Below are 14,733 nucleotides of genomic sequence, written 5' to 3'. Positions count from 1 at the left end.
CCAAGACCTGTTTCTCCCATGCACTGGAAAGGCCTGCTTGCTAATGTCTGTGTCACCCTCCACTAATACATCCCTCCCCATGGTGACAAGGCAGTTCATTGACACTATTCCTGCTCCCCGTGTTGTAATCATTTGCTGCTGGTTGTCATCTCCAGAGGCTCAGATGCCCCCGACTTTAGACACAGAACAGAGGCAGTTGGGTTGGGAGCAATGTCACCTCACACTCAGCAGGCAGGTGGAAGAGGTGCCAAGTGAGAAGCAGCAGCAGCTGCTGAACTCTCTCTTGCTGGAGATGCCTCTCGTTCTCCGTCAGAGGCAGAAGCTGCCCGTGGTGACCACACTTCTGACTTAGGCACTCCCTGAAGAAGGATGAGGCTCTCTAATGCAGAGTTATCTATTTTGTTCCTGCTGAATCATCTTCTTCTGTCCCTTCTTACAGTAAGCAGTCTGTATACCTGTGGGCTGCAACTCTTGTTGCCTTATCCCTGCTGCTACACCTTCCTGCACTCTGGAGGAAATTTATAGATACATCAATACAATTTCTTAGAGTGAAACAACCCTTAAATAAAGGAAATATTTAGAATTAATAGGGGAACTTATCTCTTTTTGCTGCTGAAAAACAAGGAAATCCCTATTGGGAAATTCTATTAAAACAGCCTGAAAATAAATTATATGCTGCTCTTATTATGACAGTCATACAGATTTATACTATTATTGTAAATAATTATACAGTTATTCAGAGTAATTTTGTTATTTGACTTTCAGGGGCTTATCCCACAAAGGAACAAGGGCAGTGACCTGAGATCTCCCATGAAAGATAAAGACACATAAACTGTCTAACCAGCCAGTTCACTATGCATGGAGAATAAAACCATTTTTATGCAAATAGAATCTGAGACCAAAATGTCTTTTTCCTTCACCTCCTTTCTACTTCATTATTAAATAAATCATAAAGATGTCACTGGAGACCACATAGAGTAGAAATAAGAGCTTTCTGCATTTGTCTATTTTTAATTTCAAAAGGTATTCTGAATTAAAAACAAAAAGAGAGGGGGAAAAAAGCACAGTGCTCTTCAGATGCCTGATTTCCCAGGAGTACAAACAACCTCTATGTCTTATTGTAATAATACAACAAATTTTCAAAAACAAACACAAATAAATGAAAATTAAACCATGATCCATAAACTTAATTGAGATTCACAGTGTCCAGTGCTCTTCAAATTCAAATTACTGCCAGATAGTGAATCTTTTTGCCTAATTTATTCAACTAAAGTGTAGATGATAACTTCTTCCCTCTCCCTTTTTATTCTTTTAATGGAGAGATATTCTTCAGTCATAGTGCTGGAAGTTCTGCACATAAAAGCTGAATAATAATTTGCCATTTTCCATAGATGCTCCATATCATGTACAGTGCTGAGAGTACAGTGCAGGAAGTGAGCAGGGAAAACCAAGCATTTTTGTGTTGAGGAATACATCAAAATTGAATTTGTCTGTCATTTGAGCAAATACCCAAAGGTAACTACAGTTGTTTGGTGTCACAAGTTTTTAGTCTTCAGTAAATAACATTAAACATCCCAGTCGTAATACAGAATTCTCTGTAGGTCAGTCATATCACACTGAAAATTGAACACACATGTATGTCTTACCTAAGAGGACCATGAATTCAGAGCTGGAAGAACTAAGTAATGGATCTTGTCTACCAAGAAAGGGGTTACTCCAGAAGAGATGTTGTGGAATAGTTAAGGTTTAGATTACAGAGTTTGTATTTGGGACAACTTCACTTGGTAGTGAAGTTCTTAGTCCTTGATCTTGTGGATATTTCAGCTCTTAATGTGACCTAAGGAAAAAAGCCTTTGTCTAAACCGGTTGGGATTCCTGCAAATGCTGAATTTTAATGGCCATTATTGGTACTCCATGCTCACTGGGAATGTGGGAGGGATAGTTTTGAATGCCTGTGGGGACCTGAAGGGAATGTGGGGTGTGCTGTGTGAGCTGGGGTGTGAGGGGACCCCTTTCCACTATCTCTGTGGGGACCTCTGGGGAGTGGGGCTTGAGCCATCCACCCAAGGGGGCACAGGTGATTTGCTTGCCATAACAATCCTGGCAGCAGGATTATTCAATGGATTTGTTTTCCTGACCTTTACCCATCTGATGGCAATAATTACTCTCCAGCTCTTCCTCCCCTGCTTGTTGGACTGAACAAGCTTGGTGTTCTTCACATCTGTCAACCAACAGGTTCTCCATCCTGCTGGTCATCTGAACAGCAACTGAAATAAGAGCCCATATGTCTGCAAGAGTAAATGTCTCTTTTCATTTTGAACCAGGGAGATGCAATGTTTAACCATGCAGGAGTAAGCTGAAGGATGGCATTTGTGAGGAGGAAGAAATGTTTTAGGCAGCTCATATTGTGAACTAGCATGATGTTTTTGGATGGGAAGAAAGGAAAAAAAATCCTTTAAAGCTATGTAGGAACATCACCAGATGCACAATTTGAACTGTTAGTTAATGGTAAAATGAAGTATTTCCTACCCATGAAAGTACAAATCATGTATTGAATCAGATTCCAAAGACGGTGTAGTATGATAAGAAATGCCAAAAGTGTTAGGCAGAATGCTAACTCCTGTGAGAAAATAAGAAGAGTGCTTCACCAGTGTTGTCATCACATGAACTAGTCATTATCACTATGTTCTGTGAAAAAGTTCTGTTTCCACAGCACTTTTCCATGATATACTTTAATTAGAGGAATGGAGTAAATACAGTGGTGTGAAGAACATCAGCTGGGGTTTAAAGAAAAGTAAGGGAATACAGCATTTCAGAGTGGGTTGTGTAAAACCACATGCAGGAAAAAGACAAAGTTGAAGTTCACAGAGTTGAAAATAATCACTGCCACACAACAGCAGCCATTTCCTTTGTGACATAGACACATCTCAGCTCAGATCCTTAAACCTGACTACAGCATCATCTCACGGCATCACTCTCACTTGGTCACTCTGCTTTTCCTATTCTTCTGCAATTTACTGCTTCTTGAGCTTTCCTATCCTTTGCCCTGTCTCCAGCCCAGCAGCAATCCCATCCTCAGCTGTTTCCCCTGCTGCATTCTCCCACATCACCAGAACCATGAGCTACTCTTCTTGACAGCCTCCTCCTCCTCCCAAAATGTCAGTGTCACCTGTGATCTGGGAAAATACCAAGATGCAGCACCCCCAAACTCACATGCCAACAGGAACTGACATCTTTCCTATGTGCCTGTTTTTGCTCGTAGTACTCAATGAAGAAAGCTGGGTACCCAACTGCTGTTGTTTTTCAGACAGCTGCCCACATCAAATGCAAGTTTTGTTCCTTTTCTTGTTGTTGGGGCTGAGGGATGCAGACCACACTTAGGCAAGCTCCCAGGAAGTAAACCTAGTACAGAATTTACCTACCTATGGTGAAGTTAGGCTGCCTGGTCATCAGTGTAACTGATAAGAAGAAACAGCACCAATAAATTTCACTGTGAATTTACTTTTTGCCAGCTCATTTTGAATATACTTAAGAAGACAATGTCATAGTAGATTTGATAATTTTAAAGTACTTTGGTTTTTAATTCCACTCAAATATTCTCCAATCAAACCCTGACTTGAAAAATAGCCACTGAAATTTGGTGGTCAAATGTTGCTTTTGTTAAGAAAGCCAGAGAAGTCAGCCACCAAACTCAAGTGTCACTGACTGAGACCTGTAGTAGAAGATAAGAGCCCCTTTTATCACATCTCTGTGAACTCCTTCTCCTAACTTTGTGCCTGATTGTTTACCTATTGTCATACAGTCTGTAATTGTTGACTATATAGCTGCTTATGTATGCTATGTAGTCATCTCTAGACTTAAAGGAAAAAGCATGAAATACTTACTACCTCCTTGTGCTTTCTCTCACACACACACAGACACACACACAGATAATCTCCTCTCATTGCACACATACAGGTAATTGCTTTGTTAAAACATGCAGCTGGAACCTGTGAATTATGATGGTTTTATTTATGGAGTGCTGCTCATGGGCTGATCACCAGATACTGGAGCAGGAGTTGGTATAGTGTCCAAATCCTTGCACAGCTCTCTCAATTCTGTTTGTTGTATCTTTGGCCCATGTGGAGTTTGTATACACATGCTGAAGGAGGATTATTCAAATTCAGGTTATACCAACTCTAATATTGTAATTTTAAGGAAAACATCCTCCTGTACTCAACACATCAGTATCTGTTATCCCATCATGCTGCTGAGTGTCTAACACTGAACTGAAATGTATTATCTTCATGCTCTCTTTTAATCAAGTCTCAAGAATTGTTGGAGCAAACCCTCTGCCACAGATCTGAACCCAGGAAATCACACTGCTTACTGAGAGGCAATCAAACACACAAGAGGGCTCTGGGTGTTTGCATAGCTTCATGTTCACGTGGGGAAACACTCCAGGTGCAGCCATAGAGCTGCAGAAGGCAAAGCCAAGCCACAGCTGCTCAACCAGCCATGGTAGGACAGCACAAACACAGACTTTCAGCAGGTGATGAGAGTAATCTCATGCACAGGATTTCTCTTCCACTAACACATGCAAATATCTGATGTGCAGAGACATCACCATCCTTTCCACAACACCTCCTGTGCGTGAGTAATTTGAGTAACAGCTGGCACAAGCAAGGTACACTGGCAGGTAAGCACAAGCAACCACCAGCATGCTGCTCTGAAGCTATAGAGTCAGCCTGTCACATACTGAAACCATCTATAAATCCAGTGGCTTTGCTGAAATGAAAATTTGTGCTGTTTTCATATCTTTGAAATTATCCTTATTCTTTTGCATGCAGAGGAAAATGAAGTCACATTTTCCTTAACAATTGCTGTTCCCGCCTTGCTGCACGTCACAGCCCTCTGGGGTGACTTCGGAAGCACTGACCTTGGACGTTGCTGCAGTGGCATTGCTTTCCTTACCACTCCCTGGTGCACTCTCCTCGATTGTTGCTGCTTTCGGGGCTTCTGCCTTCTTTGCACTTGTTTCCAGAGAAACAGGAGTCCCTACTTTTCCCAGCCCACTCACTGGGGTTGAGCTCGGACTGCTTGGTTGCCGTGACTGGGACTTATACCAGCTAGGGTAAAACAAGGGATCGATGGTTTCTGCTGTGGCCGGCACTTGAGTGTCAGACTTGGGAGTCTGTTGAGAACCACTTGGTGTCACAACAACATCCTTAATCAGGACAGATAAAGAGAAGAACAAGCAGAGTGCACCACATTACCTTCCTGCTGTAGTCACATTGTGCTGCATGTTGTGTTTGTTACATATCACTGCAAGGCATAGATTTGTCCTACTATATGATCTGAAATAATTGCAATCAAAATGTGAAGCAAAAGCAACTATCCTTTGAATAACACAGACAAGAGAAAGAAAATAAATGAACCGAAAAATAGAACAGGAGGGTAGAACTAGCTGGGAAGGGAGAGCTAACTGAGAAAGGAGTGAGCAAGGGGTTCCTTAATTCAGATAAACCCTCAATTCAATTCAATTCTAAAAACTTAAGAAAATATGCATAAGAGCCTCGTGAACCCGTATCAGCCATGAATGACAGGTGTAGGTACCTTCAAATGGCTGGTTGGATTTTAGGTTAAGAACAACGCGTTTGCCAATGAGTCTGTTGATATGAGCAGTCAGAATAAGTAGAGAAGCATTTGCCCACCAGCCTTGCCATCAATGCTGTAAGCCAAGCACTGTTGCTCTGCCAAGAAGAGGAGCAGCCAGATGAACTGCACCTCTCTACCTGCATCAAGCTCTCGGGGTTCCTACACACACAACCTGCTATCACCACAGCATTTCTGCTTTGCCTTTTTACACCAGAAAGCAAAAACTGAAATACAGGTATCCCCCACACCACAGCACCCACATGCCATGTCTGACTCCATGCCTGACTATCTCCTAATGGCATTTTACAACTGCTAAAGCAGCATGCTGTACCTTCTCACTTTAGCCTTAAAAATTAGACAATTCATGTTGCTGGGCAGAATTGGTTATGTCTGGTTCTTGTTTGTATAAAACCCTACATCAGTTAGGGAACACAAGTTTAGTTAAGTCAGTGCAAATCTTCAAACTTTGATTAAATCAATAAAGCCTGATTTAAGAACATCTTCACATGACTGGTGAAAACTCACACATGTTTTTAGATCTATAAATTTATATTTATAGATTCATAAGGAATGAATCTATAGTATTTCTTTTCACTTGTTTTATGTGGGGAGCTTGCTACAATCAAAGATCCTTTGTGTGCTTTCTTGTTTTCACATAGGCCTCCTCAAATATATTCAGAGCAGCCTTAACCCCTCAGCAACTTCACTGAGTAGATTGTGTAAGAGGAGAATTTGCTAAGTTAATGGTATGCAAGGCAAACTAAAGTAGCACATGAAATATATTTTTTAATGTACATCTTTTAGAATATGAAGCAATTATGGTCTCATTTTAATCACATTCCCTGAGAAAAGTGTTGGCCTAAAATATTCACACCCTGAACCTATTTGCTGTTAGGTTGTAAGAGGCAGTTTCCTTTGCTGTTTGGTGTATGATACTCCTGCATCTACCTAGACATATCCAAGGATGATCAGAGCAGAAGGCAGCAAGCGCCATTCACAGAAAACTGATTAGAAGTATAATCTAAAAACTGGTGGTGGAAAGCTTCCTAAATCCAGAGGGAATACCAAATTCTCTTAGTATAAATATTTTAAGGATCATTTCATTTATAACAGTTAGTCTGAGTTAAATCACAGCAAGCAGAACATTCCTTTTAATGCACTTAACTCCCAAATGGAGTCTTTTTTATTTATAACTTACGTATCCCATAAATATCTTAATTTATCTAGCAGCTAATTTTTTCCTTATCAAGTGATACATGCACAGGTCAAAGTAAAGTTGCATATATGTGTACAAGGGCAATAAATAATTTTGCCCTCCAGTACATCAACTCCCTTAGCCCTTCTCCTGACTTATGGTGCCCACAGGACACAGGGGAGCATTTTCTGGCTCTGCCAGGTACACTCAGCATAGCTGGCAGGGCAGCAGGGCAGCAGAGGCATTTACCTGACCAGCTGGGGCAGCCAGCACTGGTGCTGGAGTGGGTTCAGCCAGAGGCTCTACCCCTGCACTCTGTGCTTCAGGCTCCTGCTGAGGTGGCTGTGGTGCACTCTCCATGCCTTCCTCTTCCACCTCTTCCTCTTCTTCCTCCTCTCCTGATGACTCTGTGTGGACTTCACCCAAGCCTTCGCCATCCTCTGTCTCCTCCTCTTCTTCTTCTCCCTCCTCCTCTGATAGGAAACGTGTAAAAGGACAGGTTGAGCACCATGTGAAGATGGCTTCAGCCTTTACATAATTAAAAAGCCATTTGCAATCGCATATCAAACTCACTGACAATCTGCTGTCTGGCAGAGAGGGTGTTGGTGAGGAGCCTGCTCCCACCAGCCTGGACTGGGCACTACCATGGAGCAGGAGCTTTGGGGCAGGGAAGACACTGAACACACATGCTGGTTAAAATCTTAAGCTGGCCCTTTTGATGGGAAGGAGGACAGAAAGTCCTGTCAATGCAGTTACCCTCATGAGGGATGTGCAGCACAGCCCTGCACATTTTGGGGAGAGGCTACCTGGGATCTGGCACAATCTGTCATGATTCAGCTCTAGGTATATGTTTGTTTTAATGCCATTGAAGCTGTCATTATAATTCTTTACCAGATCAGTGCTTTGCAGTGCATGACTGGAGGCTTGAGGTACCAACACGCCTAAACCAGACAGTCAGACTTGGTCACACCATTGCTTTTGTGCCATCTGACACATCCTGTGGTCTGGAGTCATGGTCCAGGTTGTTTCCAGAGGGAGGCCTCTAGCACTGGATTTTCTTTTGTATAATCACATTAGTTATACTAAGAAATGTTGGATGTTGTTCAGGGCCATCTTAGCACTTCAGAGAAATAAGCCTGGATTTGATTATAATTGATACATAATGCTCTGATTACATTTTGGGATAGAGAGAAATATCTGATTCAAGGTTTCCTACTCAGTATCATCATGTGAATCACACACAGCTGATATATAAGAAAGAAATTTTGGTGAAATAAATTACATACCTCTGTCAAAATCAATTTCTCGTATTATTTTTTCTTCTCTACTGAGGTTCACTGTGAATTGGTTCATATTTTCATACCCATCCTCTATTTTTTCCATTTGAAATCCTTTAGAAGCTTCAGTAATTCTAAAGTAGAGATGGGTTATTAGCACTGGATTTGAAGATAAATTTATAAATTGTAAGTGATTATAAAAAACAAGAGTCTCATGTTTAAATACTTACTTTTGTAGCAATGTTTTGGCATTCTGTGGAAACAAAAAATAAATAACTGACTTCTTAAATGATTCTATTTTTTCAGCGATTTTATGCATTGAGAAATAATTCTTACACAGGCAGCATCTAAAAGCACTAATAAGGATTTCATAAGTGACAGCCATGACATCTATGAATGAGATGAAATTTGGATGGTAATTAGTATACAGCTGAGTAAACCTTTCAGTTCTTCAAAGATGTTTTAATTAAAATGTGAATATGATGGGAAATATACACGGTTAAAAAAACCTGCAAATGGAAATATTTTTCCTCGTTTTTTTGGTTGTGTTTACGGTGAAAAGCATTTGGTCCGTTACCCCCTTTAGTCACAGTAATTACATCTTTGACTATCCATAAGGGCATCCTTTTGGAGAGACAAAATTCTCTTTGTCTCGGAAGAATATTGTACTCTTCAAAGGCAACTCTTTGATGAAAGTAAGTGGGGGTTGTTTTATTTTGTTTTTATTTATTTGTGGGGTTGTTTTGTTTTGTTTGGTAGAAAATGCCCTTCCAGCCTTTAGTATAGAGGAATTGTAAACTTGCAGGACAGAAATTCTACACCAGTGAATTCATTGGACAGGATGCTAATGGTTCCCTACTCATCTCTCTTAAATTTATAGTGAGAAAACAGAAGAAAAAAAATTAAGTAAAGGCATACAAATGTAACTTAGCACACAAATTATTGAAAAGTTAATAATTTTGTCAATTTGCAAGTGAAACCTATAATTCTCAGAAGTTCATGTATACATGAACATATTGTCCCACCATGATATTGGTGGGAAAATAAAGATTAGGTGGAATATGTTTAAATTCCTGTTTCTTCTATGGGGACCAGAAATTCATATACAGGATAGTATATTTTGGTGCAAATAGCAAATACTCATGTTCTTGATTTGGATACTATTCACAAGAAGAGTAGTTACTTGTCTGAGTTGATTCAAGTGTTTAAAAAATGAATTTGTATAAATGGTCACTTGAAGATAACCAAGCTCTGAATGGGCCTACAATTGAGAAATGCTTAAATAATATATCAATAAACCCATCATTCTTTTTCTATCTCTATTTACAGACTTTATACCTGCAAAAACACAGCCATTTCTGGTTCTTCCATGAACTGGATTCCTGATTCAACCAGTTTTGACACAGCTTCCAAGTGATCCGCATACTTCTTCATCAGGGAGCGGACATGTTCCAGTTTCTCCTCTTGGGTTCTAGTGATTATTTGTGTCATCTCATTTTTTCTTTCTTCCAGTACAGAATAGAGATAGTCAAATTTTTCACACAACTGTTCTTTCTGTCGTCTGCAGCATTCCTGTGAATCATTTGGTTTATGTTAAACATGTTATGTTCTTAAAAGGGTTTCTATTTTTACAGTTACTTGCAAGAATTTTCATCAAAGAAATTCCTCTTTCTGAACAGTGCAAAGGATTCTGAATGACCCCAGAGACTTTTATAATTTTCAAAGTCCAAGCTGTTGGAACAAAAGTTTAAAAACTTTTCTCAAATTCTGAGTTTCAAGCCACTGAAAGCCCCCAAACAGGTTATTGTATAACTTGTGAGTCTGCTAAAAAAAGTAAAAAGGTATTTATGATGTCTGTAGAGATACATCAAAGTCTGCAGAAAAAGTAAAAGCTCCCACCGTATTAGCAGCTGGGTTCATTTGCGTGAACAGAATGGTTTTAAAAGGAGTGAGCATCTCAAACAGCTCTGGAGAATTTTCTTTTTCTACCAGAGTACCTGGAACAATCCTGGCTGGGCTTGATTTTCACATACTCCCTCTTATACTCTATTTGGACAAGAGGTGTCCATTATATTCCACTTACTGTGCACTGAATGAGGTAGAGGTTCTGCAAAGAAAATGGTGTGTGACAGAAGCACAAAGACAAGAAGGAGGAATTAGATTCCAACCACACGTTCAGGCACTGATTTTCACATCGTTTTTTTAGACACTGCTATTGTCCCTCCAACCAGACAACAGCATCTTTTACTGACTTAGGAGGATGGGTTTGATGACTGCTGCATTGAGCGCTCTCTAAAAAGAACAAACTGCACTTGTAAAGGAGGATTTATGGGGAGGAAATGGAAGACAGATTATATATAATGTCTGAGGTCTACCAAATAGAAGTACTTGAGTCATCTGGGTGCCCCAGGGCATAACCTTATTGTGGTTAGACCTGGTTGTGGATGGTGGTGATTATTTAAATGTCTTTCCTAGGAACTGAGGCTGAATCAATTCCTCATCTTTGTTCCTTGAGGCACAGTGCTGAGATTCTGGCAGCACAGGATTATTAACAGTCCCACAGTACTTTTGGAAGTGATAAGACTTATTATTCACAGCACTTGGTCAGAGAGAATCCCACTTTTTTCTTGATTTCCAGCCAGAGCTCGTTCCTATGAGTGGTGATAGTCTGCTCTGTATAATTTAAAGGAGAAAGCCTTTCAAAGATGTACATTTGGCTAAAAATCACTGTCTACATGGGGGTGGAGAGGGGATTGAATGCACATCTCGATGCATTGACCCAAGTATCCACTTCTGCTACCCAATAAGGAGGGCTAGGCTGAACAGGCATTCCTAATTTAAATGTCCTTGCAGGGGGTGCAGGCATATCCTGCCCTTCTTGGGAGACCTTGTCAGTTCCCAGGAATTCCTGTTTAGGGCATTTACAGGGTCAGCTTAAGGAAGTTTTCAAACCAAGTGAGTCATGGTTTCTGGGTGTACTTATATTTTCAGACCTCAGATAATCTTCTTCCACTCCTCTCCTAGTTTTGCCCCCATGAAATGTCACTCAGAACACTTGTAAAACAACCTTAATTTCAAGACAGGTGCGTGCTATCTTTGTCATTTGACACAGGACAAGTGTTAGGGGAAGAAGAGCAAGCAAATGGTAGCAGGGTGCCCTGAGAAGTCCTTCCCCATCTTTAAGCACTCATAGATAGTATTTCCTGCCAGCAGATATTACAGAGTTGTGAATCTCAAGAGTGAGAGTGCAAAACAGGTTTCTAACTGCAAATGCTGGAATATTTCTGAAATATTCTCATTCTGCATAAAAAGTTCCCACATGAAGTCTCTGTCTGATGGAATTACTCTAATCAGATTCTGTGTAATGAAAAAGGTTAACAAATACATGACTTTGCATTCTAAAAAGATCTCAGCCTTTTTGTTTTTTAAAGCACAGCTACATCAAAAAGAAAGGAGTCCTTGCTACTGAGCATGAGTCTCATTGCTTGTTCCAAAGGACCTGTATTGACTGGCCTATGCTTTTAGCATTTGAAAAACCCCTGTAATTTTTCCTTTGTTATTAGACTCATTTACATAACTGAACAGAACTTAATTATTATAGTTTTCTGGTATTTAGCATTTTATATTACTTTCTCAATTTTCAGTATAATATGTGAATTAGGTCTACTTTTCAATCAGTTAAAAGCTTTTTTTTCCTTTTCTGGTTTTTAGGGTTGGATAGGAGCAGTGGCTAAACATAGAACTGTAGGCTATGACTTATTCCAGCTAAAAGGAAAATGATCATGTATTTTCTGCTAAAGCAGATATTTATTTTTCTCTGCAAAGTGTTAAGCAGAAAGAAGAGATAATCCTGGATTGTGTTATTTCCATGTGAACATTTCTGAGCTCCAGCTGTAGCTTCTCATCTTCAAGGACAAACTGATGTCAATTCACACAAAGCTATTGCATAGTAGGAAATGTGATTTGCTTGAATTGTAACATGGAAGAAGTACCAAGGTAAACTCTAAGATATATTTTCTGCAGTCTTTGACTTTAAAGGTGAAAAGCCTGATAAAACATCAGAAAGTAAAATGGCTGCACTTTCTTTGGGCTTTGACTTTAAAGGTTAGATTTTAAACTGAGTGAATGACTCTGAGAAAGCTAGTTTCAGAAAATGTTGTATTTATAAAGGTATTTTTAGCACAGTGCTTTCTCCATACTTCAGACTTGGTGTTTGAAGATGTGTTTCTGGTTCAGCTAGTTCAACTTAAATGAGTGTAAGCTTTTGCTTTTGTATAATTCAAATTTCTGCAGTTAACCTACTTGAAAGGCTTGTTTCTGTCTGCAAAGTCCTGATAGCAGACAATTTCATCCTTGCGGCATGAAGGCTTCCCAACTACAAAGTTCTGACTGCCATTAATGCGCTCTCTCTTTTACTTGGGCCAGTGGTTTTGTGTTCTTTGAAACAAACTTAGACTATTTTCTGTTTCTTCTTGCTCGGAATTGTGTACATAGATTGTGCATTTTTTTTTTTCTTACTAATTAGTGTCTACACATCTTGGGTTAACTTCTTTTTCCCTACCATTTCTCTTTTCTGCTCCAACTCTGAAGGGTCAATATAATTCTAATTGGGCTGAGAGGGATGCGACTCCTTCCCTAGATGCTTCATCAAACTCTGATCACAAAATCAATTCATATGAGCTCCTTTCAGCCTATTGCTCTGTGATGCTCAGATTGGTCAAAGCTGATGTTTCTATTTGCTTTGCTGATGCGAAGCTCTCAGAGGAAATGAAAGCCACTTCTACTATTGAATAACACAAAACTAATTCCAACTCTTTCAGAGCAAGGCCTTTACCAGAAAGTCCAGCAGAATCCGAAACTCTTCTCTCCCATGAGCAATAAAACTCCTTATAGGACAACACATTAAAACACTGCTTCTGTGGAGAAGGCAAACCAACCAAATACAGAGCAAATGCTGACATAGCTCTGAACCATGCTGTGCCTACCTTGTGGCTAAGACTAAGACTCTATTCACCAGACCTGTCAGACTTTAGACTGATACTGGTCTTTCACAGCTCTAGAATCTGATCTTAGATGTTAAATGAGCTGGGAGTTGATGGCATTTTGGTGGATCTGCTTTCAACTTCAGTAAGATCCTATTCCACCAAGAATATTGAGCAAGACTTGCTGATATGGATTATCCTTACTCTTTTATCCTCCACCATACAGCAAATGTCAGAGGTGCTGAGCAGGTTGTATCTTTTGGTTGAGGCAGTACATCTTGATAATGTACAAAACCACGAGGAATGGTTTAGTGAAATGATGTGGGAATGCATTTGGGTAAAGTGAGGTCTGTTAAAGAATGATCATTACCAGAAGTTTGAAAGACGCAACGTCACACTGAAATAATTGCATTTAAAGAGGTGGTACCTACCTCAACCATCTTGCAGGTCTCCTCCAGCTGTGTGACAATCCCTTGCACTCTGTCATTGCTCCCCACCAGGACTGCAATGCCATCACTCAGCTCAGACTAGGCAGTAAGAAGAGAGCACGCAGAAGGGTGTTAGGTGCTGTCATACTTCAGGGTAACACATTTAACAGTGGGGAGCAGGAGACAAATAAGCCATACCCAGGATAATACTTCATCTTTCCACCAGAACTGAGAAAATTAGGAGCTTTATGTGCCCACAAGATTATACTTTGACATTTGTTTCCTCCTGCAACACACTATGAAAACACTGACAGTTTGGAACCCTTAATGGAGAAGAAACTGTGGTTTGGAAAGAAGGAAGCACTTTGTTCTAGGAGGTTCTTCTAGACGCTTTTGTTTGAAGTGCTGTTTCAACAGGCCCCAAATATTTCCTTTGGGTTTGTTGAGAGAAAAGACTTTGTCTCTTGAGGGGTTGTTTTTTCAGTGTCTGGGTCTAGTCACACACTGTGGTATTTCCCTGAGGACTGTAGCTCTTGGCCTTGGAATGGAGAAGAGGTGGCCCATGGACCTGGACGGACCAAGGTGTTACAGAGTCCCTGGCATGTGGGCAGTGGGATTGTGGTTGTGGTGAGAGGGGCCAGGAGAAAAGGAGGAGATGAAGATGGAGGCTGAGCCACTGTCATGAGGGGAATGGGTGGAGGGAGAAATTACCCGACTGTGGGGATGGAGGTGATTGTGAGGTATCCCTAAGAGAGAGTAAGAAGCCAGTCCTAGGGAACTTGGGGAGGGTGCTGGGGAGTGCGAGGGGCCCTTGGCACACCGCTGTAGTAACAGAGACAACTGTGTTCATGACTCCACAGCTCTGTACAGGATCCTTTGAGGCTTTCACAGCTCTGTAAAGGCTCCTTTGAAGCATGCATCCTGCAGCCTCCAGGTTACGCCTCCTGTCTTGAGTATGACAGCCCCTTTCCACGAGCACTCTAGGAAGGAAAACACAGTTTGCAAATCTCCATGCAAAATGAGTGACTGGGGGCATGGATTCAGTCCAAAACACTTCTCCTCGTTCTCCCAACTTTTTTGATTGAAAAGGATGTTTGTAACTACTTTCCTAAAGTGACTCCTCATTTGTAATTTACACACACATGCGTCTGTGTGACAAAGTTGGAGGCTGGGATTGGAAACTTGGCCTGTCTGATTGCTTGCCCCACTGGGGC

The 14,733-nt window shown here is 40.6% G+C and overlaps 1 protein-coding gene across 2 annotated transcripts in view; it reads right to left on the bottom strand.

The window, feature by feature from the left end:
• Positions 1-14,733, bottom strand: part of TRIM55 (tripartite motif containing 55) — a 36,163-nt gene that overhangs the window by 11,561 nt on the left and 9,869 nt on the right. Inside the window, exons 4-9 of one of the 2 annotated variants that reach the window (XM_082279460.1) lie at positions 13,523-13,618; positions 9,448-9,681; positions 8,340-8,362; positions 8,119-8,243; positions 7,082-7,305; positions 4,919-5,206 (exon numbers count right to left, since the gene is read on the bottom strand). In XM_082279460.1, the coding sequence (XP_082135586.1) occupies positions 4,919-5,206; positions 7,082-7,305; positions 8,119-8,243; positions 8,340-8,362; positions 9,448-9,681; positions 13,523-13,618 (990 nt within the window). The remainder of the gene's footprint in view (positions 1-4,918; positions 5,207-7,081; positions 7,306-8,118; positions 8,244-8,339; positions 8,363-9,447; positions 9,682-13,522; positions 13,619-14,733) is intronic. The other variant, XM_082279461.1, reaches the window with a different exon arrangement.

The sequence above is a fragment of the Coloeus monedula genome, assembly GCF_965178545.1.
Source record: "Coloeus monedula genome assembly, chromosome: 1".
NCBI classification, from domain to species: Eukaryota; Metazoa; Chordata; class Aves; order Passeriformes; family Corvidae; genus Coloeus; species Coloeus monedula.
This window is presented reverse-complemented; position numbering and strand designations above follow the sequence as displayed.